A 23,198-nucleotide genomic window follows, 5' to 3' on the forward strand; every position below is an offset into this window, starting at 1 on the left:
AAAAAATCAATGTGCCAAGTATGCAAATGTATATTTAAAATGCATTTTATTTTCCTTTACAAGAAATAAAGCAAAGACAAAGAAATAAATGAAGGGTTGGGAGAGAAGGGGACAGCCGTATATAAAGAGATGCAACCTCTGACGTCAAAAAATATGTACAATTCAAAATTATATCCATACAAAACATGCCACATACGATAAAAACGATCATTTATTCATCTTTCCTAAAAGTAGCTCTGCTGTACAGTTGCAGCATATTTTTTTAAAAAGTAGGTCAGGTTCAAAAACGAAAAATCATGATCTATTTAATTACAACACATGTAGAGACCTTAAATTAAAATTTCAAAAGAACAAAGGGGCATGAGTTTCTCTGGCTAAAATCCAGTGAGCATTCTCGTCTTCAATAACATAGTAGACTTATAAGAAAGAGCATCCGATGCTAGTTCAGATACCTCCACGATGTATAAATAAAATGATTTCGAGTGCAATTCACATGTAATTTGGGAGATGTTTTTCGATTAATGAAGCCAAACCATTCACCCACAATCAGGCCTTTTCACAAAGTCGTATAAAACATTCACTTCTACAGGGAGGAAAAAAACAACAGGACACAAAATCAAAAACATCTTGGTTCATCTTGGGAGCGTCAAGATTTTCCATTTACCTTTATATGCTCATTTAAACTGTCACTGATTCAAAGACAGGGTTCAGTAATTCACAAGCAGTTGCATAAATAAAAGAAATATACGTGAACAATATTACATAAATACACAAATGCTATGCACCATTTCACTGCTTTTTTCATTCAAAAAGTATCTATTTCCGTGAAGAAGAAATATGATCAGGATAACCCTCCAAAACAAATTCACCACACCCGTTCCAATTTCATTGGTGAAGACGAGAAACATCACACCTGTAGTTCGACTGCATATGGTCTTGTAGGAAAAATGCAGATAGAAAAAAACTAAATGCAAAAACACTCTGGTTCATATACATAAAGATATTACTTAGTTTGCCATTTTACATATATTTATAGCTATTTACACAATAAGTTTTCTGATAAAATGATATCCAGTGGTTGCTTTTTCATGAATTTTATTTCTCTACAATTTTGAATTCGATTAAAAAGGGGCTGGATAAAGAGTTTAGTCCCCCGTTATGTACAGTTTATACATTTGCATTTATCTTTAACGTGAGGTCATACGTAAGGGGAGCGAGGAACAAAGTAGCAAGGGCTATGTGAAGACTTTGTTCGACTCCCTTCTTTGAAATTCAACCGTTTTAAATTACGCTTATATAAAAGAAAATAGAAATGCCCTTTATTAAGCCTTTCTCTGCCACCGCTTCGAGCCCGTAGACTGTGCTAGCACTATCAAACCACGATACATAGATAAGATACACTGGCTGTCAGCAGGCAGAGAAAGACTCACTACAGTAAGTTTACAACAGTCCACTATCACAGAAGGGAAGAGGCTTACACCTAAGGTTCCTGGTTGGAGTGATGAGATCTAATGAAGGCAGGATGTAGGAATTCAACACGTTCAACACATCCACCTTTTATTTGCCAATTCTGCAAGTGGATTTGTGATGTCTCGAAGCGTACGCAGCGGCCCTCGTCATCTATCACTCACACAGTTTGCTCCATCGTTAAAAGATCTGGATGAGCATCCATACTCTAAAAAGCGAGATGCTCTGATGTGCTACATGATATCTACAGTCCGATTAGGTGACCTCCAAAATTCAAGACACCCGTTTGATTTCTGATTGCTGTAAGTAATGCATGAACTGATCTTATAATATTTGCATTGGCTCATTATTGTAATCATTAGAAAGCAAAACATAGATAGGAGCAAACCTGCTGCTTAAGATTCCCTGCTTATCCGAGAAGGCAATTGCTAGTTTGCCACAGACACATTCCTGCCTTCCCCTATCCACAGTAGCACTTAACAGTTTCATACGAAGCAGTGACTTCCCACAAACTCAATGAGGTAGACTGGGTGAAATAAACCCACCTTTGAACTCAATATAATAAAACATCTGGTGCCTTGTGAGCCACAGGTCAATAGTATTTCATATAGCAGAGCCACTTCAGGATTGTCTTGCCAATGTCCACAATGTCAATCTTCATTGATGATTTCATGGGAGAAGGTCTTTCAGGGGTTGGTAGCGGAAAGTATAGGTCCGAGCTAAAGTGTTCTAGTTTGTTTTTCAGTACTTGCATGGCTTTAATCACACATCTTCACTGAGTACTAGTGATATGCTATAAATTCAGTTGTTTTGGTAGATGTAGAAGGGATCGATTGCAGCCATAGTCAGCTTATGGTAAAAGGAAACGTTGGAGGAGAAAGTAGAGGTGCTTTTGGCAGAGGTGAAGTTTCTCAACAAGAAAGGTCCGATACCTTTGAGCTCAGGTTGTGGCAAAAGAAGTTAACTCTTCAAAGCTTTGGCTCTTCTTGTGAATAAAGTCTTATCTTTTAGGTGACGGAGCGAACTTCTCCTCCTCATTTCGGAACAGCTTATTATCTGGATAGTAAGAATTTAACAGGCTTTGGCGCAGGAGTGTTCTGGCACCAGGGAACAAATGCGAGGCTCTGTCCCCGCAAGGCTAGTTCATCCACTTTCTGCAATTCCAGGCTCCACAATGGCAGGGGATCTTGTGCTGATCGTCTTCAAAGTCAAACTGATAGTCATAGGTCAGCTAAAAAAAAAAAAGAAAGATTTGGACGATGAAGCGGTTATAGGGGAAACAACAGTGCCGTTGTATTGTATTATCGTACTTACCTCTTCACCCTTTGGGATCCTGCGGCTAGAAATGATGATGATTTTGTCTTCTTTGTCAAATGTCACGACTTCCGCAACACAATTGGGTGCGCACGAATGATTGACATAACTGGGGGAATAAACAGTAAGATTAAAATAAAAAGCCCAAGCCACACATTTTACTTAATAAGTATAGAGAATATGACTGCTTACCGAGCAGGACCACCTGTTAAGGTGGCGTCAATCACATGTTCGTTATTGATACGGAACATGTAGATCCCACGGTTCTGGTTGTAGAAAAACAACAAAGTGAAGATGAAAAGCAAATCACATGGCATATGGGGAAAAAATGGTAAGGCTTGGCCTCTACAAACCTGTTCCTCGTAAATCTTTTCTCGGCGATTTGCCACTTCGTTGCGAATGATGGTGCCGATGTACTCGATGACCATGGTGTGTTTTTCAAGGTCTTTAGCGGCGTACAGACCCAGTCCTTGAATGCGAGAGCGGGCCAGGTACACGTTGTTCTTCCACTCGGTCTTCAGTCGACGGTATTGAGAAGATTTGGAATGAACAAACTGTTTGCTGTAAGGGGTGTTGATCTCCCCAGTAAATGTGCTCTGATAGGCTTTGGACACGCTTGTGCTGTTAAGAGTATGAGGCCTGAGGAGGAGAAGAATATAAGTACGTTAGATCCATTCATTAGGACATCTCTAGTGTACTTTTTCATGTCAAAGTTTATTTTGGGGTACATTTGGGTTATTTTTGACCCTGTCTGTGAAATCCAGGCTTAAGTCCTGATCTAGTTACGAGATTGTGAAATCAAACTTTGATGCTCTCATCGATCTTACTTGGTCATATATTTTTACACAACGTCATTTGTTCATGCATTCCCTAGAGTTGAACCCATAATATTAGTGTTGTAAGCACTACGCTTGAGATATAGGGTACACCAAACTTAACGTTTATTACCTTTTGCAGTGTGTGAGTATTTTGGGTTCTGATCGTGCACAGCCTGTAGGGTTGATCATGAGAGGAAGCTCCATGAGAGGATGGCGTCCATATCTGAATGAGTAATCTTGACAATTTTCCACACCAGGAAGCTACAGGAAACAGGTATGCATTACATAAATTATTTAATAACTCTGTACATATGATATTAAAAATATTAAATAAGTTACTAAGCTCTTACCGATTCAGTTATTCGCATCACCGCGTGCACAGTAAGTCCATACATTTCTTCACCCTTGACATGTTCAGTGAAAAGCTTCAACATGGCTGCTTCCTCACGCAGTTTGGCAACCTGCTGCACAATCTTGGACCAGATGCCTGAGGAGGATAGGTATGATATTATTATACTGCAATAATGAAAGTAATGATTATTTCAGAAAACAAACGCAGCAATGTACGTACCATCTGGAGTGTCATCTCGGAAGTGCAAGTCTTCGTATCCATGCTCAAGCACACGTACTTCAAACAGCGGCCTGCAATCCTGCTCGCTGATGCGGCAGCGGTAGCGGCACCGACGGTTTGGCACACGAGTGCTCCAGTAAATACGTGTGGCCTCGTAGCCCACAGGGAAAATAGCAGTGGGTGAATGAAAAACAGCCATCTGAGAAGGCAAGAGCTGACCCACGGCATGAAAGATGAGCCCACCTACACGGAACATGTGAATGCGGTCACCGCGCTGCAGGATGCTGGCAATCTGCTTCACCTCATCACGTTCGATGTAGACACGTCGAAACACGGCAAAACTGCTAAGCTCCTCTTCGCTGGGGCCTTTGAGCTTGTGCTGGGTGCAGAGCATAGTCTTGTCTTTGAAAAACATGCAACGTGCTCGAATGGCACAGGCAAAATGATAGACATTGGGGCAGCGCAGGCGGTTGCAGCTGTTTGTGGCACCCGTCTTCTGACAGTACGCACACCGTGTCCGCAAACCACGGCGAAGGGCGACCTCCACGTTCATAAGAGCCCCACCTAGAGTCTCATACACCTCTGTTGACCAAAGAGCACAATTGAGATGCACCCACAGATCAACATCAATGTTAAGAAGACGTGCAGGACCGTCTGTGGCGCCGTCTCCCTCTTCGTGGCAGAAACAGCACTTGCGCTTGTCTCGAGGGAGCTTGTCTGGTTTTAGCGTAATGCGAAGACGCTCCATTAGCTCAGAAACTTCACGACTGCTCTCTTTCTTGGACCCACCTTTGCGAATGGTGATAACTATCTGGAGACGCTTCCACCTCAGACCCTTCCATTTTTTGATCTTGGGGCGTTCTTCCTCTTCGTCAGAAAGGGGTCTGCTACGGTGCTTGATGGTTTTGATCTCTATAGTGGGGGAGTCCAGAGGAGAAGGAGAGCTAGCCGGAACAGAGGGTTGTTCTTCAGATGGAGCAGCTGGCGGGAGAACAACAGGTTCTTGAGATTCGGACGCCATCGTAACTGGGATGTTGTGAGACTCTGTTTTGACAATATCACTCTCAGGTTCCGCCTTGACTGGGGCGCTCGGGCTTGAAGGAGAGGATGATGTAGATTGAACATTAGAGTCCGGTTCAGGTTTGGACTCGGGTTGAGTGATGTTTTCTGGTTCAACTACAGCACGCGATGGAGGCGAAGGTGGAGATGGCGATGGAGGTGGAGATACCTCCACAGGAATAACAGGCAGATGTCGCACATCAAGATCTGAGACGTTTGTCATGTAACAGTGCTGTGCAGGTCTATCTTCTTGGTCTTGGCATTCCTAAAAAAAAAAAGGAAAAATCTTTTTTCTCAATACACTGTGACTATTAAAATGAAATCCCAAGAAAATAAATGTCAGAAAATTCACCTGTTTGATGATAGACAAAATGTCGACTTGTTTTCTTAGGGTACACCCTGGGAGAGACACATCAAACTGCCTAAGCCACTCTGCATCATGGCTTGCTGAAGGGTTTGTTTTTATGTCTGAATGTTAAAATAAATTAAGAATATTTTTAAACCAGAAAACTAACATACATTGAGCCAAACTCAAAGCCATTCAGAAAGATAGCACACGTTACCTGGAAGGGAGGAGGGGTCCGGTACTTTCCCTGGCACAACACCTGCAGTACCTGGACTCTGGGGAAAAGCCACCTCATATGAATTTGGCATACGTATTTGTAGGAGCTGAGCAACCGCTAACATCACCGTGTTAAGATTCTGTTAAGAAGAGGAGGAAAAAACAACACTTAATGCTATTACACAACTTCATGTATTGCTTTCATAGGTGTTTAGACATTTAGAGATATACATACCTTAGCTGCAGCTGACGAAAGCATGAATGTAACAGACACTTCATTGCTTTTGGCTTTATCCCACTGGCTGGACGATGGTACAACCTTTCCACCCACTGATTCGAATGGTTTTGTCTCAGAGAAACCTGAACATAGTATAGATCATCAGGTGAGCCAAGTCAATCATGAAATACATGTACAAAAACATTTTTTATCTGTGCCACATACTGGGAATGGCAGAACGTGGAATAATAGGAATAGCAGGTGAGATTGTCCTATCATCCTCTTCTTCCTTAGGATCCAATAAATGGGGAAAGCGAGTTGTCTCGTCACCTAGCTGGCTTTCAGGTGAGGATGCAGGCACAATGCTATCTGGAGCTTCACTATCATCATCACTCTCCATCCTAAATTAATAAAATCCATTAGCAAAAACATTTACACACACTAATAAAGAATGTTGTGTGGATCATTCTCTTTCGTATATTTCAGTACTTTACCGTATATCTTCGTTCTGATTATGTGGAGGAGTAGGGAGAGCAGCAAGTATATCTACACTCTTGACTTCCTCTGAAACAGAACCTACAAATACGACGAGGAATGTTAATTATGAGATTTTACACAATTTTATTTTACTTTCCAAAAAGTACATTGTCTTTAAGCAATACTATGCCTTACCCATGGTATCTTCTGATGCCTCGGTCTCTTTCTGACCTTCTGCTATTTCTTCCACAGCGGTCACCCCGTTGAGAAGTTTGTGCTGTACAGAGGGGGGTGGAGTAGGGGGAAGTGAAGAAGGTGGTGTTGGAGGATTGCTAAGGTTGTTCTATAGGAAAAGGTAGCAAAGATTTTATAATATGAAACTGAGAATTTTGGAAAAAAGCAAAAACTGAAAATTGCTCAAAAGGAAAAAAAACTGAAGTGCACCTTTGTAAGAAGCTGTGAATAGTAGTCCGGAATATTGTCCAAAATTGCATTTCCAAAAGAGCCTTTCAACTGAGTCTTGGCATTGGCTGGGCTGCTGCCAAAAGGAGCAAACAAATCCAAACTAGCAGTAATGGATGGCTCCATCAGAGGAAGAAGAGAAAGTCCCTGTGGGTCAACAACAAAAAAAATAATGAAAAACAATACTAATCCCAACATTAATCAATGGTAACAACATGAAATGACGCAACATTTTTGTTTAAATGATATGTGACCCTGCTAGTGAAATACAGGCCAAAGGCTCACTTTTATTTGAAATTCAAGTTTGATTTAAATCATTGATTTCACTTTCAATCTTTGAAATGGCCTTACTTGGTCAACATTCAATATATCAAGGTTTTATTTACATTATGTAGGATTACAAAAAGATGCCACAAACCTGCTTCAGTTGCTTCATTATTGCCTCAGTTTTTCCAGTCTCTTCTTTTTTTGTTTTCTTACGAGAGTTTGGACCACGCTCTCCAGCTTTTGCAGTACGCTTTGCCTTGACTATTGGGGCTCTTTTAGTCAATGACTGCAGATCCTGAAAAATAGGTATTGAAAGAAATTAACTGCAAGATAATTTGACAATGCTCTCCTATGCATCATAAAATGACTTCTAGGACCATACCTCCATGTTTCTTGGAGTTCCTTGAAGTTTCTGCTCCAGCATTGCCAACTTGCTATTGATGTGACCATTAATTTCATTATGAATACCATCTGTGGACCTCTGGGATGCCATTTGTAAGTTTTTTGTTCGGAGGAGTTTCTGCAGTAGCTGTTGGCCTGTCTCTGTTCTTTGGATTTGGGATCCAAGATCTCCTGCTTGATTTCTAGGGCTTGGAACAGAGTTCCCAATAGAAGTGGCACTGTTCACACTGACTGCCTCCCCAGCAATTTCTCTCTTAATTATATTAGAATGGGCTTCTACACTACTTCCACCGTCACATTGGACTTCACGTGGCTCTTGTTTGATGTTCTGTAGCGTAATTTTGCAAATTTCACCTGGCAGTGGTGTTGACTGAGATACTTGGGTAGCACTTGATACTTGTGGTAGGTTCTGTGTCCGCTGAGGAGATGGACCATTGAGTGGAACAGGAGCTGCAAGTGCTTCAGAATTGAGGCATTGAGGCTTGGCAATTGGAGATCTCAGAGGTGAAGCAGTTGATGCCCCTGTCTGGCTGAAGGGGCTATTTTTTCCAGCAACACTGTCTGGCCTAGAGGGTGAAGACAAGTGACTGGAGAGGGAGATAGACCCTGGCTCTGGTTTATTTAAAGATGCTGGGCTGGAACCTGCTTCTGGGGCAGATGACCCTGCAGGAGATCCTGCATGAGATGGTGAGGCTTGAAAGGGGCTCAGGGCTGTTGCCATATGAGATGATTGCTGCTGAAGATGCTGGGCACCCGGTGGAGTTTGAGACATTCTCACAAGCCTTTGCTGATTGGAGAGCGGACTTCCAGGAGAACCCTTACCCATTAACTGTCGAGGAGAAAGGGGCCTAGGCATTTGTCCGGGTGCTGTGGTACGAACTGGACCCATTACTGGCCTGGGCACTTGACCCCTCATCATCTGGTGCTGCTGTTGTAACATCTGCTGCTGCTGAGCATTATTTATGTACTGTTGTGAGGGTCCTTGTGAAGTCCCCACAACACCTTGATGATACTGTGGTGCCATACCAGATGGGTGTACCATTGATCCTGGTTGCTGTGGCATGACAGCTGGACATTGTTTGCCTGCCAATCCAAAGTGGTGTTGCTGTTGTGCTTCCTGACCTACAATTCGTGGACCAACTGTTAGACCCTGTGGGACCTGGGGGCGCATTTGACCCTGACCTTGCATTCTTAGCATCTGGCCTTGCTGTAAGTGTCGTTGAGCAATCATTGCCTGAATGTGCTGCAACTGCTGGTTGGGAGTTAGATGACGCAGCTGTGGGTTCTGCGCAATGAAGGCTTGAATGTTAATAGGGGGACGTATTTGCCCTGAGGGAACACCAGGCCTCTGAGCCATCATCACCTGTTGACCTCTAGGCATCCCCATTTGGGTCAACATGGCTTGCTGTTGTTGATTTGCAACACCAGTCATTGTAGTTTGAGACTGACCACTATTCTTGCCAAGCACATCTGGTGGTTGGTGCATAACAATTTGACTACCTTGCTGCTGGGCCATGAAGGACATTTGATTATCTTCCTGTTTAATTTGTATGGCATTCGGTGTCTGAAGTAGCATCTGTTGTTGCTGTGGTGGTACACCAGCCTGCTGGTTGCTCACAAAACCATGTTGTTCTGGAACTCCAGTGTTCTGTTTTGGTTGCTGTTGTGCTGTATGTTGTTGCTGACTTAGAAAAGCATGGGGTTGTTGTGGCTGTCCAGCAACACACTGCTGTTCTCCACTGGACCCTTGCTGTTGCATCTGAATTGGTGTAGGTGGTCCACCTTGTTTGGGGGGAGTTTTTGGACTAAGTATGCCTCCATCTTTTTGGACAGGATTCGGAATGTCTTGGGACAGACCCTGAACCCCCTGTTGCAAATTCTCAGCTCCTTGAGTGCTTCCTGATGGTGGAGTTTCTGATGGTGATGGACCAGTCTGTGACTGTTGTTTTTGTAGTGAAATTTGCTGCTGTTGAAGCTGAGCAAAGTTTTTTTGTTGCTGCTGTGACATGAGTATGCGCTGAGCCATTACACTTTGCTGTTGAGGTGTAAGTTGGGTTGGTGGCCCCCTAACAACATGTTGTACACCTGGTCCATGCTGATCTATCAAACCCTGAGGTCTCTGAAGCTGCTGAACAATCTGCTGATTACCCACCATGCCCTGTGGTTGGCCAGCCATCATATTTGAAGCCTGAGCCATCGACTGGTTCATGACATTATGTTGCGTCTGTCCAATAACCTGGTTACCCATCATACCGGGAGGAGCCTGCATTAAGCCTTGCTGGTTATTCATTAATCCCTGTTGTAAGTTTGGTTGCTGTTGCTGTCCCATCATTGTATTTCCCATTAAAACCTGGGCTGGTTGGTTACCCATGGCTCCAGGCTGTTGGTTCATTATACCAGGTTGCGGAGTTTGATGTGACACTGGCTGCTGCCCAATCATTAACTGCTGCTGTTGTTGTTGCTGCTGCAATTTTTGGACCATTTGCATCCTATGCTGTAACTGTCTCTCCTGTATAACTCTTGGGTCTGCTCCTTGTGTTCCAGGGCCTTGTGGAAAAAAACCAGGAGGTGGGACCGGTTGCACAGTACCAAGTGGAATAGGAGGCTGGGCTCCACTAAATGGTTGCATTTGTGGCATTCTAATTGGCATCCCTCCTTGAGGCACTCCTCCTTGAGGCACTCCTCCCTGAGCCATCCCTCCTTGAGGCATCCCACCTGGAGGAATCCCTCCAGGTGTTTGACCAATAACTGGTCCTCCCTGTTGACCCATCATCATTTGTCCAGGCATCTTGGAAATCATGTGGGGCGCCTGTGTTGAGGGCCCAGGAGCTAGCATGGAGGGCCCTTGCTGATGCTGCTGCTGTTTACTCTTATACTCTGCTATAAGATTGGTGTGCTCCTTTTGTTGCTTACGCACCTGGAAAACCAAAAACATTGTGTCATATTCAGAATGACTCGAAAGAAGACAAAACCTCACATTGCTCATGAAGTTGTTTAGCATACCTGGTCTAACTGTTTCTGGATCTTACTCTGTTCCTCTGTGACCATTTTGAGCTTTTCAGCATCTGCTTCTGCAAATTCACGTCCAGCTTTTTTTGCAGTACGCTGCTTGGCACACAGAGCTTTACGAGACTTGCGATGTGCCCCAATCTGCTCCTCTAAGAATTTCAACTGCATTTGTAGCAACTGCTGTGTGTGCACAAGCCATTCTTCATATTGGTGCTGTTCAGCGTCATCTGTTGAGTTTGATGGCACAAAATTAGCAATATTTATTTTATGCTGTTAAAGAAAACTGGGTCCTATGATCTTAACAATGCATGAAACAGATAGAATAAAGAAAACGGACATTAAAGGTGGACTACAGAACATTCTCACCAATTTCCTGCCATCCCTGACATGACTTCTTAAAATTATTAATATTAGTGTATTTGACTTTGATAACATATAGATAATTTATTACTCAAATAAATTTAATTTATATAACGCTTTACCCAATTGTTTAAAAGCAACTTTACATTAAGAGATGCAGGAGAAAACAAAGAAAAACCGATGGACAACATAAGCAGCCAAATACAGTGGCTAAGATTAAACCATACTAGCGAGCGTAGTAATAATGTAACGCATAGAAGAGGGTGCTAAGTTAAGCCAATGTCAGCTGACTCCCCAGGGGTTTAAATTATAGCATGCTTAAATTGCCACTTTGTAGGTGTGAGCAAAATGTGCAATTTTTGGGTTTTTCCTTTTAAATACAAATGAGCTGACCTCTGGATAGTGCAGATTAAGGGGTGGTATTATCCCCTTATAACATCACAAGGGGAGACACATTTCAATTACCTTTTTTTTTCACATGCTTGCAGAGAATGGTTTACACAAACAAAATTACTGGGTTGTTCTTTTTCAAATTTTCTAGCTTAATAGAAGCACTGCAGACCCAATTATAGCACTTAAACATGGAAAGTCAAATTTTCATGATATGTCCCCGTTAACACAGATATTTATGCACCCAGTAATAAAATGTTTATTTTAACAAAAAAAAAAAACATCACCCAATGCACTTTTATAGTGGAAACCTGACAAATTTCTGTAGCCACAAAACATCAAAATTAGTCTTAAATGTCCAAAGCCCATCTGTTTTTAGATCACCAAAATCATAGGATGATAAATCAGTTAATTTATATAGGGAAAAGCATCAAATACAATAAATAAAGGATGTTTTTTGCAAAAATAGAATGGGCAACACGTACTGATAATGCCAAATTGTGGAGGATTTGGTCTTGCTTGAACTTGGTCACTACCTTCTCCCTCCTGAAATAACAGGAATAAGTGTAAGACATAAACTTCAAATTTATGATGAATTTAAGATGGAGAAAACAAAATGTACCTTGGAAGACCCAGGTGCCAGCTGAGCCTGAGGATCCTCACTTCCTGGGACTGAGGTTAGTCTCTGGGCCAAAAGAGATACTTGCTGCCTAAAGTTGAAAATATTCAAACGTTATTAAATGTAAAACTGAAATAATTTTTTTTATAAAGCAGTTTAATAAAGACATTAGAGGTACCTATTCATCACAGGTGATACACCAATAGGATCTTGAGCCAGCACCCTTTTAATCCCTTTTAGAGCCACCATTTTTGCTTTAGCAATAGGATCCATTATGTCATCTGTCATGAATTTATCCAAATCTAAAAAAAAAAAAATCAACTCAGTGAGTTATTACAATAATATACAGATTATTATGAACTACAGAACGCCAACCACACAAAGTTGTTGGAGCCTATTTCAACTCACCTTTATCTGGGAAAAAGTTGCTGGGCAAATTCTGCGGTTTAACAACTTGTGGAGATGGTGCTGACTGCTGCTGAGAAGCAAGACCAGGGTGTATTCTGCCAGTCTGTCCACTTCGTATCACGCCTTGCTGCTGTGGTCCCATTGCTGCATGAGGTGGTGAAGGGCCAGTACCACCAATTAACCTCTGCTGCTGTTGCTGTAACATATGAGGTGGCCTGGGCACCATACCTGCTTGAGGCACAAGGGCCTGGGATGGATGGTGGTGCTGTGACATCATGATTTGATTTTGCCCCGGCTGTTGAGGACTCTGAATGTTGTGAAGCTGACTACCCATTCCACCCTGTAGAGCACTTAAGTGTTGTTGCTGTTTTTGAAGTTCCTTCTTTTCATGTTCCAAAAGATCTTGTATTAACAAAGGAAGTTCACTTGCTTCCAAGGAACTTTCTACTTCTGCTGTGGAGTGGTGCCCAGTATCTGGCAATCCAAGTGGATTAGCACCCAGGTCTGGATGAGGTGCATCTGATGAGAAAGAAATTGTATCTTGTTGGCTGGGTAAAGGAAAAGGCAGACCACCCAAACGGACCGTGCTCAACGAAGCAGTTGATGTCTCTTGATTAGAAGCCTTTGTCTCACTGAGCAACGCAGAGACAGCTTCCCCTATATCATCTTTAGCAGAAGTTAGTCCTGATCGTTGTTGTTCAACCAGACCCTTGTCTTCAAGTTTTACAGAGGACAGTCTAATGGCATCAGGCTCTACCTTAGGAGAGCTTATAGTATTAGTAGAAGAACTCTCAGTCTTTAAAGGTGGTTGACTAGCAGTGTGTGTATCTTGGGAAGTTAGCCCAGCTTTTGGTTTCTCTTCTATCTTGATTTCCACATTAGCAGAGGACCCTGATCCTTCCCCCTCTGCTTCAACAAGTCGTAACTGATCTGAGAAAACATCTTTGGGATCACCCTGATCAAGCATAGGGTCAGTGTAAGCTAGCAAATCAAATTCATCACTGTTGAGAAGATCATCCAAATGAGGATCATTGGTCTCAAGATTGTCAAGGTTTCCCAAATCATCATCCCCTTTATCTGGATCCAGGTCGAGAGTAGCAAGATCATCATCTTCTACTCCTGTTTCTGCCACTGTATCACTCAGTCCTTTGGGAGCAAATGCATCCACCAGGTCAGAATCGGGTATGTCAACTGGATTGACAACAGTCTGTTGCCCTCCTATTGTACTTGTATGAGAAAGCTGTTGAGTAGTAGTGTGAGAAATTGATGTTTTGGGGGTGGTATTTGGCACCTGTTGAGGCTGTAGTTGTGTTTGAGGAGGGGGCACATTGCTTTGTTGTTGCATCAATAGGTTCATGCCACCCTGTTGTAACCCGAGTCTGGGATCACGGATCCCTTCGGCTGAAGTATCAAGAGATTGGGGTAAAGTCTGCTGAGCAAATGCAGGATTAATTTCCTGTTGTGGATGAAACAGTCGTGGTCTTGGTATAGGTGCCCTTTGCATAAACTGAGGACCCAGTTGCATCCGCTGGGAATTATGTCGCAACTCTATGAACTGAGGTGGAGCTCCCGATACACAGCTTTGTACTGCCTCTCCAGAGCCTGGTACCACTGCCAAAGGATTGGAAATATTTTGTATAGGCATATTCTGTACGTTGAGAGGATTGTTAATGGGATTATTAAGATGCTGCCGTGGAACACCTTCTATCATAGATGGTTGCGGGAATCTCCGTGGAGCACCTTGGTTTTGCCATTGTGCAGGAAAAGGTGGACGAGAATACATCCCCTGAGAAATACTGGGCACAGCTTGCCTACAAGGGAATTCACGTTAAAAACAAAGTTTATTTGAGAAAGTAAAAAGTACAGTGGAGTAAAAAGATAACTCACTGTGCAACAGAAACCAGTAACATTATGTCAGTTTACTGTACCTTAATGCATTGGGATCCAGAGATGCTGGTGTCCCAGGAGGAGGGGGGCGACAGAGCTTCTCATCTATAGCTCCCACTGGCAGAGGCATTCTGCTGGCAATGGCTCCCTGAGCAACCACAGCTCTGTCCTGTAAGCATAAAGCAATGATGTTATGATATGTAAAACACATTTTTAGTTATTAGTCATATAATTGGTCATATTGTTTGTGTAACTCATAAAAAATATTAATATCCCATTACAAATACAAGTATGCAATTATAATGCAATTACTAGCATTGTGTTATACCTGAGGGTAAGGAGGTGGTGCTCGTTGGGTTTTGTCTTGCTGAAAGCCTGTCATTTCCCCTACTTGCCAATTTGGGGCAGGATTACTTACAACAGTTGTTTCCTTTTCTTGACGTAAATTTCTCTGCACTTTTTGTCGTATCAAAAATTCTCTTAAACGTTGCCTCTGTATTAAGACAAAACACAAATAGTACCATTATAAATCTACCCCACAAATCTACTGAAAAGTTTGCAAATCAACTTGTTGCACCATTTACCTGTCTGTGCTTTTCTAACTCAGATGGACTAAGACTCATGAGAGCTGGATCCTGACCAGCTGGTAGCTCAGGCAAATCATGTGTCCCTGGCATGGTGGGTAAATGTGAAGCATCTGATGACCGCACAGAGACTGTATCCTGGTTTCCAGATGAAAGTGCTATTCTTGAGTTAAAATCAGCACCCACTGGTTGATTCTGGGACTGTGGCTGCTGGAGGTGAACCTGAGCTTGCAGAGGAGTATTCATCTGCTGCTGGCCAACTACTTGCTGGCCGATTTGAAGCCCCATACTGGGACTGCAGCTAAAAGCAGGTGGCTTTCCAGAGAGTGGATCAGCAACTGAGGTTGAGCAGGGAGGTTGCTGGCTGGGTTGGTTTGGATGAGGCGAGCCTCTAAAATGGGGGTTACTTTCTGGTGCTACAGAACTTGGGCGAGGGGGTTTATGCATCGAGCCATAGGGATCTCTGGACTGCGGTCGTGAAGGTGGGCGAGAATAAGGGTCTGGAGACTGGAAGCGTGGCGTGCCAGGTGACTGAACAGAAAGTACATCATTGGAAATGGCTCCTGGTGTGAGAGGTGACTGACAACTGCCTTGTGACTGAGGACTTGAAGGCATTCTTGAATATGTTTCCTGCTGAGGTGCAGTAAGCCTCTGGGGCAGAGGAGAGGAGCTGTCACTTGATTGAGGTCGTGGTGTAAGGGGATGCTGGGCGTAAGGATCAGTGAATGAGGAAGGAGATTGGCGGTAGCTCTCAGAACTATGACTAGGAGAGGCACCTGGGGGGTGGGAAACAGACAAGCTACCTGCATCCCCCTGATGCATACGAGGTGTCATGGGCGCTTTAAATAACCCATCTCCAGATTCTAAACTAGCAGGAGAACCAGCGCTTAAGTCTGGTCTGCTAAACGAACGTGGAGAGGGGGCACTAACTTCTCCCCTATTTGGGCCCATCCCAGCAGGTGAAGAAGCTATACCAGATGGTGATGGAGAAGAAGCGTGCTCTTGTCGGACAGCTCCATGCTGGCCACGGTAAAAGTCACCACAATGAGCTGTATGGGGTGGCGAGAACATTGGAGAATCTCCAGGGCCAACTGCCCTAGGTCGAGGACTCTCAGGTGGACCGAAGGCCTCCTGAGGGGACTGTTGTGGTTTGTGGATTTGGTGCTGTGGTCTAAAGAATGGGTCAAACTGCTGGGCTCTACAAGGAGTCCCTGGTTGCATGTCAAGGGAGCTGAAATTGGCTAACCGTCCCTGAGTAGCACCCTGTGGGCCAGGCAAAGGATAACCTGAGGAAGAGCCCTGCAAGGGGCTGGAAGAAGGATGTGAGTATGGAGTGGATGGCTGAGACTGAAGGTGTGGAGACTGAGAAGGAAGTTTAGAAAACGGATCATCAGCTGAGCATGGAGTTTTGAGGGGTCCGTCAGAAAAGAAGGCTGAAGATGCAGAGTCTGGGGCGAGAGGATATGGACTCTCAGCAGAGCTTGGCTGGGAGGGATTTGAAACAGAGCATGAGGGTGGGGGAATTTGAAGGTGCAGATTAGGACGCTCCCCTTTTATACGACCTGGTTCAGTTTTGATAGGCCGACATACTTGACTCTCTGCTTGCTGTTGTGAATGAAAAAAAATTAATTAAAATACAATCACTTAAGTGATCTTCTTTATACACCATAAAGTGTATTTAAAGTGGACGCTTACCTTTTGTGCCTTATTTATTCTCTGAGCAGCTCTATTATCTTTGGCCTTTTGCTAAATGGTTAAGGGACAAAAGACAAGAAAGTTTAGAAAAAAAAAGTGCTGAAGTGATTCAAAATGAAGCTGAAGTTTCAAACTACCACCTACCAGATAAGGAACTTTGTCTGCAGCTGATACCTTCCTCCAAATCTTCATTATTTGTTTGCAGCGACTAGCCCAATCTGCAAAATAAAAGAAATACTTATGACCTAACAAAGTATTTTGACATTTGCATCTTATTTAATTAACTTACTTGAACTAATAAAAAAGTTAACTCATTATTAAAAAGTAAAAATGCTATTTGTGACCCTGCCTGTAAAATACAGGCCCCTGGCATCAAAGTTTGATTTCACTCATTGTTTTGACACAAGTCTTTGACATAAGGTGGGTTTTCCCAAGCGGAGTCACATTTAGTCAGATGCCAGAATGCCATTAATCAAAATTAACACTGATTTCAAGTTAGCAAACAAGATTTAAACCAAGACATATTTTTGGAAGTTGGCAGAACTGGAAGTGTATAATATGATGCAACCATAAAAGCCAGTTTGATACTAACCTGGGTAGTCCTGCTTAAGACTTGGGAAGTTCATGTTAGCATAAAGTACAGGGGAGATGGTAGACAGATTTCCTAATTCCTCATCCTTTTCCCAGCGCTGCAGGCTGCGTTGATTGTATGAGAGGCCATCACCCTCCTGTTCAGTAGGAGTTGGGGGAGTGGAAGGGGTAGCTGGAGTGGATGGTGTTGCCCATGGACTATCCTCATCCTGATCAGGGCTGAAGAGACCACTTCGATCACTGGGAGGCGAACAACAACAAAATAAACATAAGAAAAAACTCCAAAAGGTAGCAGAGAAGAACAGAACATAATGTTCTAATGCTTACCGCATGTCAAAAAAGGGTGACTGGGAGAGACCTGGAAACGTGTCCATCATACCAGTCGAAGGCAGTGCACCAGATAGGGAAGCACCTGGAGGTTAAATAATGATATTTTAAATGTATGCAGGTATAAAAAAAGAATGTATGTAAATAACGTTTGAAATATTCAAGCATACCTGGAAGGAGGTTTCTGTGTGGCAAACCAATCTGATTTGGTTCACTCTCAGGCTTAATGCTAGACTGAAGCACACCACTTACGGTGCTCCCCTCAGTGGGTCCCAGAACCTTTTTGAAGAACTGCTCTGAGTCCTGACTTTCTAGTCTTTGAGGCAGATCTAGAAGGCAGAAGGAAGTGAGTGTTTTAAGTAAGCTTGACAGTAGGGTTACAGTATTTCTCAGCTTATAAATAGCACTTACCTTCATTCTTCTGTTTGTCAGATCCAGGTACATCACCTGATCGCTGATCTTTGTTGGAAAGTTGCCCACTTGCTCCTGGTACTACTCCTATAAAATGTTATGCAAGTTAGGCATGTTCTAATTACATTCATAAAACAATTTCTAACGACCTAGACCTTCAACCTAAAAAACCCTACCCGTTTCATCCCCTGGAGGCTTGGATACTCCACCCTCTTGCTTTAGTTCCATGGGAGGACATGTTGGCCTGACTGTGGCCTCAACTGTAACAAATATAATAAAAGAAATGTTTAACTCAAACCAAATTTACATTTTCCTCTCTCAAACACTATTTAGCATATAGGTTAACCTTGATCTGTATTTCTGGCTCCGTGTCCAGGGAGTGGAGGCCTTGGAATGCCCTGCATATGTCTTTGGACTGGAGGGGCAAGAAATGCTCTCTTACTCTGATCGAGTAATGTCTTTCCAAAGAAAGCCTCTTGCAGGTATGCAGGAAACATGTCTTCCAATTTGCTTTTCTTTCTCCCTCTGCGCTTCTTGGCTTGCTCTGCCTCTCCCTCTGTTGTCTTTGCTTCTGAGACATCTAGAGGTATGTCCGGATGGGGACCTACTCAAAAAAAATAAAAAAAAATAAAAGATTTGATGGTCTCAACAGATCAATTAATTTAATTTCAGTTCAATCTTACTTTTCCATTCTGCGAGTCAAACTCTCTACATGCATTACATCCAGAAAGTATTATTTTTAACTACTGCTGACCTAATTAAGGGTTTGTATTCCCTGTGCATTTTGGAGCAGTTTTCCATAAGACTTAAACCAAAAAACAAGACGTCCTGCTTTAGAAATCTATCCCTGTCCACTTATTCTGTATTGAGTGTCATCCAAACAAGTGCCTAGCCTTCACATTTTCCTTTCTTACTTTTCTAAATGATCTTGTGTGTTAACCACAGAAATTAAAATTCATAAACGCAAACAAATCCATTTCTCTGGCTCCACCAGGCGGCTTTGTAAACACATCATAAATGTTAGAAATGCATTGCTGAAACACAAATTACAAAGACTGAACTATGTAGTATTGAATTGTGGAGTTAGACTGTTAAACAGTTTTTCCACATTTCTGTGTTCAGGATTATTTGGGCGGGGCTAAAACAGTGGCTCCATTGGGGTAGTAACCCACAGTTTGGTTTGGGTCAGCTTACTTTTGAGCTTTTCCACTGGGTGCAGTATGCAGTATCCAATACTACTTTTTTGGTACCACCTCGGTTGGGGTTCCAAGCGACCCAAGCAGATACCAAAGTGTGATGCGAAAACACTGTAGGTCAATGATTGGTCTGAGAGAATCCTCACTACCAGCTTCATCACTATAATGTAAAAGATTAGCTTTACCTTCATGCTAGCTTGCGCTGTGTTGAGCAAACATCTTGTCATCTATACTCGGCTACAAGTTCCTAAACTCCCTTTTAACGATGAAAAACATTCACAGGTTGAGAATCAGTACCTCCACACCAAATTTTTTCCAGACTTGCAGTTTGTCGCACCACATTCGTGACGTGCATGTCCGCATCTATGCTTAAATGCAACTTAAATGAGGCTCAGCGGAGCGCGTCGCCTGACGCCACGGGTGTTGTACAGAAACTGTCATGTGATACAGAGGTAGTGATAAACGCGATGTGCAAACATCTTTTTGTGATGGTCAATTTTAAATTCGCGGCTGACTGAGAAATATATGAATGTTTGGAAATGTAAAACGACGCTCTAACTTGTAAGATGTCACAGCAGTAGGCAGCGCAAATATAACAACACGCCTATAATCACTCCCCAAGCTAACCAAGCCAAAGTGAGGTGAGCTGACCTGACCCAAACCAAACCGTGGAGTACTATGCAATGGAAAAATGCCATATGATGCACTGGAGCAGTGCCGAGTGCCCTTTAGCACACTTGCCTTCCTCAAGTTTTCCTTCAACTGTTTGACCTTCGGGAGCAGCATCACCAGAGGCAGACAGACTTCTCCTCATTCGTGTGTGACATTTTCTCTGTCGGACCATAAATCCACCAATCCCTACAAATGAAAAATCACTTTATTAACACTTGAATGTTTTCAAGCACTAAACGCTACAAAAGCCCTTAGAAAACAGCGTCTCCGTCACCTGGTCTGTATGGTTTACGCTTTCTTTTCTTTCCATCTTCAGTTTCCTCTGCTCCACCTTTGAGAGCGTCACAGTCAGCCATGCCCTCTACACCTCCATCTGCTCCCATCTCTCTGTCCACTCCTCCATCTCTGTCTGGGCTTCCAGGGGCCTCCAGCTTGTGCTCGCATTCCATCGCTTCTGCACCCCCTATAACATTAGTTGTTATTTACATTCACAGTGACCTGCAATTGTTATTTTTCATAACTTAATATAAACCATGTTCTTTAAACATTTGTAAACACTGCGCAAAAGTATAAACTGAGGCAACAAAGATATAAGTATAATAGAAATATAATTTAACTAACCTTTACTCTCGTCACCATCTGCCTCGCCTTCTTTCAGCTCATCAATACACAGGGTGCCAAGTCGAGACCGGCGCTGCCTGCGTTTGTGCAGGGGTGACATGGAGATGCTCCGCAATAAAGACATGCCCGTCTCTGTGAGCCAGACACCCTCCAGCCGAAAAAACTGTGGCTCTGAACAGGGAACGGAGAAACAAATAGTCACATTAATAAACACAAACAAAGCAAAATTCATTATTAAAATGACAAGTACAAAATGCATACCTGCTTCTTTAATTCTAAAGGCTGACATCATAGGAGACTCCACTGAAAGAGAGAATCAAGCAATGGTTATTATGACTTCTTATGGTTTGAATAAAACACCATCAATTAATACCACCACTCACCAACTGGCCTGGGTACATATGGTGTACAGGCTGTGCAGGCAAACCCTTCATCGGATGCTTGTTCAACCTCATCCTCAGTGTAAAGACTCTCACATACAGCGTGAACCCATCTACAAACGCAGACAAACAAAACCACAAAATTTACATACCGATCTCATACACCTTTAATGCCACAGTTTATGATTTGTTTACAACTCGACCTGTCGCAGTGCTGACACTGCAGAAGCAGGTCCTCCTCCATGAAGTTCTCGCGACACACGGGACACGTTACCAGACTGGCGCAGGGGCCGCAGTGATTGTAGTTATTTTGCCACTCACAGTGGAAACCTGGAGAACTAGCACCACACTGCATACAGCACACACACCTGTACGGTACAAAGAGTTGGTTTTGGTTACCATACGTTTTTGGGAAAGACTCCGAACACAGTAAGGTATGCACTTAGGTGAGTCATGAAGTACCATTTGCATTTCCAGCCTCCTTTGGGCACGGTCTGTAATGGTGGGTCCAAACAGTAAGTGTGATAGCTGACATCACAGTCATCACAAAGCAGCAACCGGGCAGGATCAGAGGCCTTCCCGCACACCTCACACACGATGCACTCAAGACAACGCCAGCCTTTCCTCAACATCATCTTGGTGATCTAGAAAAGGAAAATACTTATTTAGATATCCATAAAAAAAAGCTGTCAGAATGTCCAGAATTTTAAAGCCCACCTTGCTGTTCACACAGTATGGATGATAACATTGAGCACACTGCGCACAGGCTAGAAGCTGGCCCTCCACACCTTGTCCAAAACTACCACACACTACGCACATGTCCTGTACCATAAGACAACATTAAATCAGATTTATACCTTGCAAAAGTAAATTTTTCAAGCAAGTCAGTGTGAAACCTGATTCTTACCTGCTGCAGGACAAACTTATCGGTGTTGGAGAAAAGTACCACAGTATTTTGCATGGTGTCATCCTCCACCTCCTCCTCCTCCTTGCCAAGTCCAGTGTCTGTGGTCATGCTTAACTGTAAATATTACAAATTAACTTGATTAATTTTTTTAAGTAGGCGAGTCACTTCAATCTTGTATACTTTAAAACATGAATAAATGATGATCATGAATCATCAGATTAATCTTTATAAATCCAATTACACACTAGTAATGGTTTACATTGAAGTAAACAAATCATAACAAATAACATTAAAGTCAATATTAAACAGTGAAAGAAGTGACTGTATATAAAGAACTTAAAAGTTCTAACTCACTATAAACTCATCTATGCAAGAGGCCATTGCTTTAAGACGTGACCGACCACGACCTCTTCCACCACTTCCGCCGCCACCACCACCACGTGGCCGCCGTTTACCCGGAAAACCACTGCCTCTACCCTAAAAGTTTAGAAATTTAAAGTTTAAACATTAGTTTAATACTATAAAAATAATAAATCCAACATTAAAAACGGTGTATAAATCCTACCTGTTTTACTCGTGAACGTCCTGGAGAACCTCTACGCTTCACTTTCTCTCCATCTGGTTTTAGTGGATCAAAAGGCAACGAGTCCTCAGTCTCGGTGAGCAATGAATCAGAACGAGTCCTGCCAACCGGCCCCAAGCTGAGGTCCATGGACAGCATCTGAGAATCCGCCTCAGTTGGCGAGCCAAGAAAACCACTGCTGCTCCCATCACCGTGGCTCATATTAGATGTCTCATCAAGGACCAGCTCTGGCTTTATATCCATCTCTTGCATCTCATTTCTGGACTCCTCCCCCTGACTATCATTTTTATTGAGAGACTCTTCTAGGGATTCTTCAACCCCCTGCTCTTCCTCATCTTCATCATCCTCAGACTGGCCCATTCTATCATCAGTGTCAGATGCAGTGGGCACTTCTGTTCGAGAAGCAACAGGACCTTCTATTGTCTCTTCCTGACGGGTCTCAGATCCCACCTCCTCCATGTCCATAGCAACAGGCTCTGCCTCATCAGGAACAGGGAGTGTGGTTTGAGAAGACTGAGAACGTGGGCTTGTTAAAGGCTTTGTTTCTGGGATCTCCTCTTTGCTTTTCAACTCCGTCTCTGGTTGAGGATGCTTGTCGTCTTGCGATATATCTTGGCTTTCTGTACAAGTATCATCCACATTAAGTTGGGCTGCCTCTGTAGTATCAGGGACAGGGCTGTCTGGGCTGTCCTTCACAGGAGATTCCTGAGTGCCCTTTGATATTTCCTCAGTGCCTTCTGCAACCACAGTGTCATTGCTGGTCTCCTCTTTTTGTTCTTCAACAACATCTGCAAAAAGACAAATATAAGCTAAACTCAAAAACACATTCATATTTTCAATTCCTATCAATAAGCTGTGACAGTGATGGTTACACTAATGGCTATTTGTATAAAATGAAATTAAAAGTGACGTAATGGCCAATGTGTGGTAACTTAGCGTGCA

General features: G+C 43.0%; 1 protein-coding gene across 1 annotated transcript in view; it reads right to left on the reverse strand.

The window, feature by feature from the left end:
- Window positions 1–29: 29 nt before the first annotated feature.
- kmt2d (lysine (K)-specific methyltransferase 2D) overlaps window positions 30–23,198 on the reverse strand; it is a 31,215-nt gene continuing 8,046 nt past the window's right edge. The window contains exons 12-54 of the mRNA XM_065285622.2: window positions 22,239–23,044; window positions 22,028–22,150; window positions 21,674–21,787; window positions 21,484–21,588; window positions 21,229–21,410; window positions 20,970–21,134; window positions 20,770–20,879; window positions 20,648–20,689; window positions 20,387–20,557; window positions 20,040–20,228; window positions 19,835–19,951; window positions 18,244–18,501; window positions 18,074–18,157; window positions 17,898–17,984; window positions 17,657–17,815; window positions 17,487–17,571; window positions 17,161–17,399; window positions 16,713–16,786; window positions 16,569–16,619; window positions 14,874–16,478; window positions 14,618–14,782; window positions 14,331–14,458; window positions 12,403–14,213; window positions 12,173–12,296; window positions 11,998–12,085; window positions 11,861–11,921; window positions 10,620–10,852; window positions 7,597–10,533; window positions 7,366–7,509; window positions 6,930–7,094; window positions 6,681–6,828; window positions 6,503–6,584; window positions 6,234–6,409; window positions 6,027–6,151; window positions 5,793–5,931; window positions 5,582–5,697; window positions 4,171–5,494; window positions 3,950–4,086; window positions 3,730–3,860; window positions 3,135–3,420; window positions 2,974–3,047; window positions 2,782–2,890; window positions 30–2,698 (exon numbers count right to left, since the gene is read on the reverse strand). Coding sequence (XP_065141694.1) covers window positions 2,606–2,698; window positions 2,782–2,890; window positions 2,974–3,047; window positions 3,135–3,420; window positions 3,730–3,860; window positions 3,950–4,086; window positions 4,171–5,494; window positions 5,582–5,697; window positions 5,793–5,931; window positions 6,027–6,151; window positions 6,234–6,409; window positions 6,503–6,584; window positions 6,681–6,828; window positions 6,930–7,094; window positions 7,366–7,509; window positions 7,597–10,533; window positions 10,620–10,852; window positions 11,861–11,921; window positions 11,998–12,085; window positions 12,173–12,296; window positions 12,403–14,213; window positions 14,331–14,458; window positions 14,618–14,782; window positions 14,874–16,478; window positions 16,569–16,619; window positions 16,713–16,786; window positions 17,161–17,399; window positions 17,487–17,571; window positions 17,657–17,815; window positions 17,898–17,984; window positions 18,074–18,157; window positions 18,244–18,501; window positions 19,835–19,951; window positions 20,040–20,228; window positions 20,387–20,557; window positions 20,648–20,689; window positions 20,770–20,879; window positions 20,970–21,134; window positions 21,229–21,410; window positions 21,484–21,588; window positions 21,674–21,787; window positions 22,028–22,150; window positions 22,239–23,044 — 13,562 coding nt within the window. The 3' untranslated portion in view covers window positions 30–2,605. The remainder of the gene's footprint in view (window positions 2,699–2,781; window positions 2,891–2,973; window positions 3,048–3,134; window positions 3,421–3,729; window positions 3,861–3,949; window positions 4,087–4,170; window positions 5,495–5,581; window positions 5,698–5,792; window positions 5,932–6,026; window positions 6,152–6,233; window positions 6,410–6,502; window positions 6,585–6,680; window positions 6,829–6,929; window positions 7,095–7,365; window positions 7,510–7,596; window positions 10,534–10,619; window positions 10,853–11,860; window positions 11,922–11,997; window positions 12,086–12,172; window positions 12,297–12,402; window positions 14,214–14,330; window positions 14,459–14,617; window positions 14,783–14,873; window positions 16,479–16,568; window positions 16,620–16,712; window positions 16,787–17,160; window positions 17,400–17,486; window positions 17,572–17,656; window positions 17,816–17,897; window positions 17,985–18,073; window positions 18,158–18,243; window positions 18,502–19,834; window positions 19,952–20,039; window positions 20,229–20,386; window positions 20,558–20,647; window positions 20,690–20,769; window positions 20,880–20,969; window positions 21,135–21,228; window positions 21,411–21,483; window positions 21,589–21,673; window positions 21,788–22,027; window positions 22,151–22,238; window positions 23,045–23,198) is intronic.

The sequence above is a fragment of the Paramisgurnus dabryanus genome, chromosome 21 (genome assembly GCF_030506205.2).
Source record: "Paramisgurnus dabryanus chromosome 21, PD_genome_1.1, whole genome shotgun sequence".
Taxonomy (NCBI): domain Eukaryota; kingdom Metazoa; phylum Chordata; class Actinopteri; order Cypriniformes; family Cobitidae; genus Paramisgurnus; species Paramisgurnus dabryanus.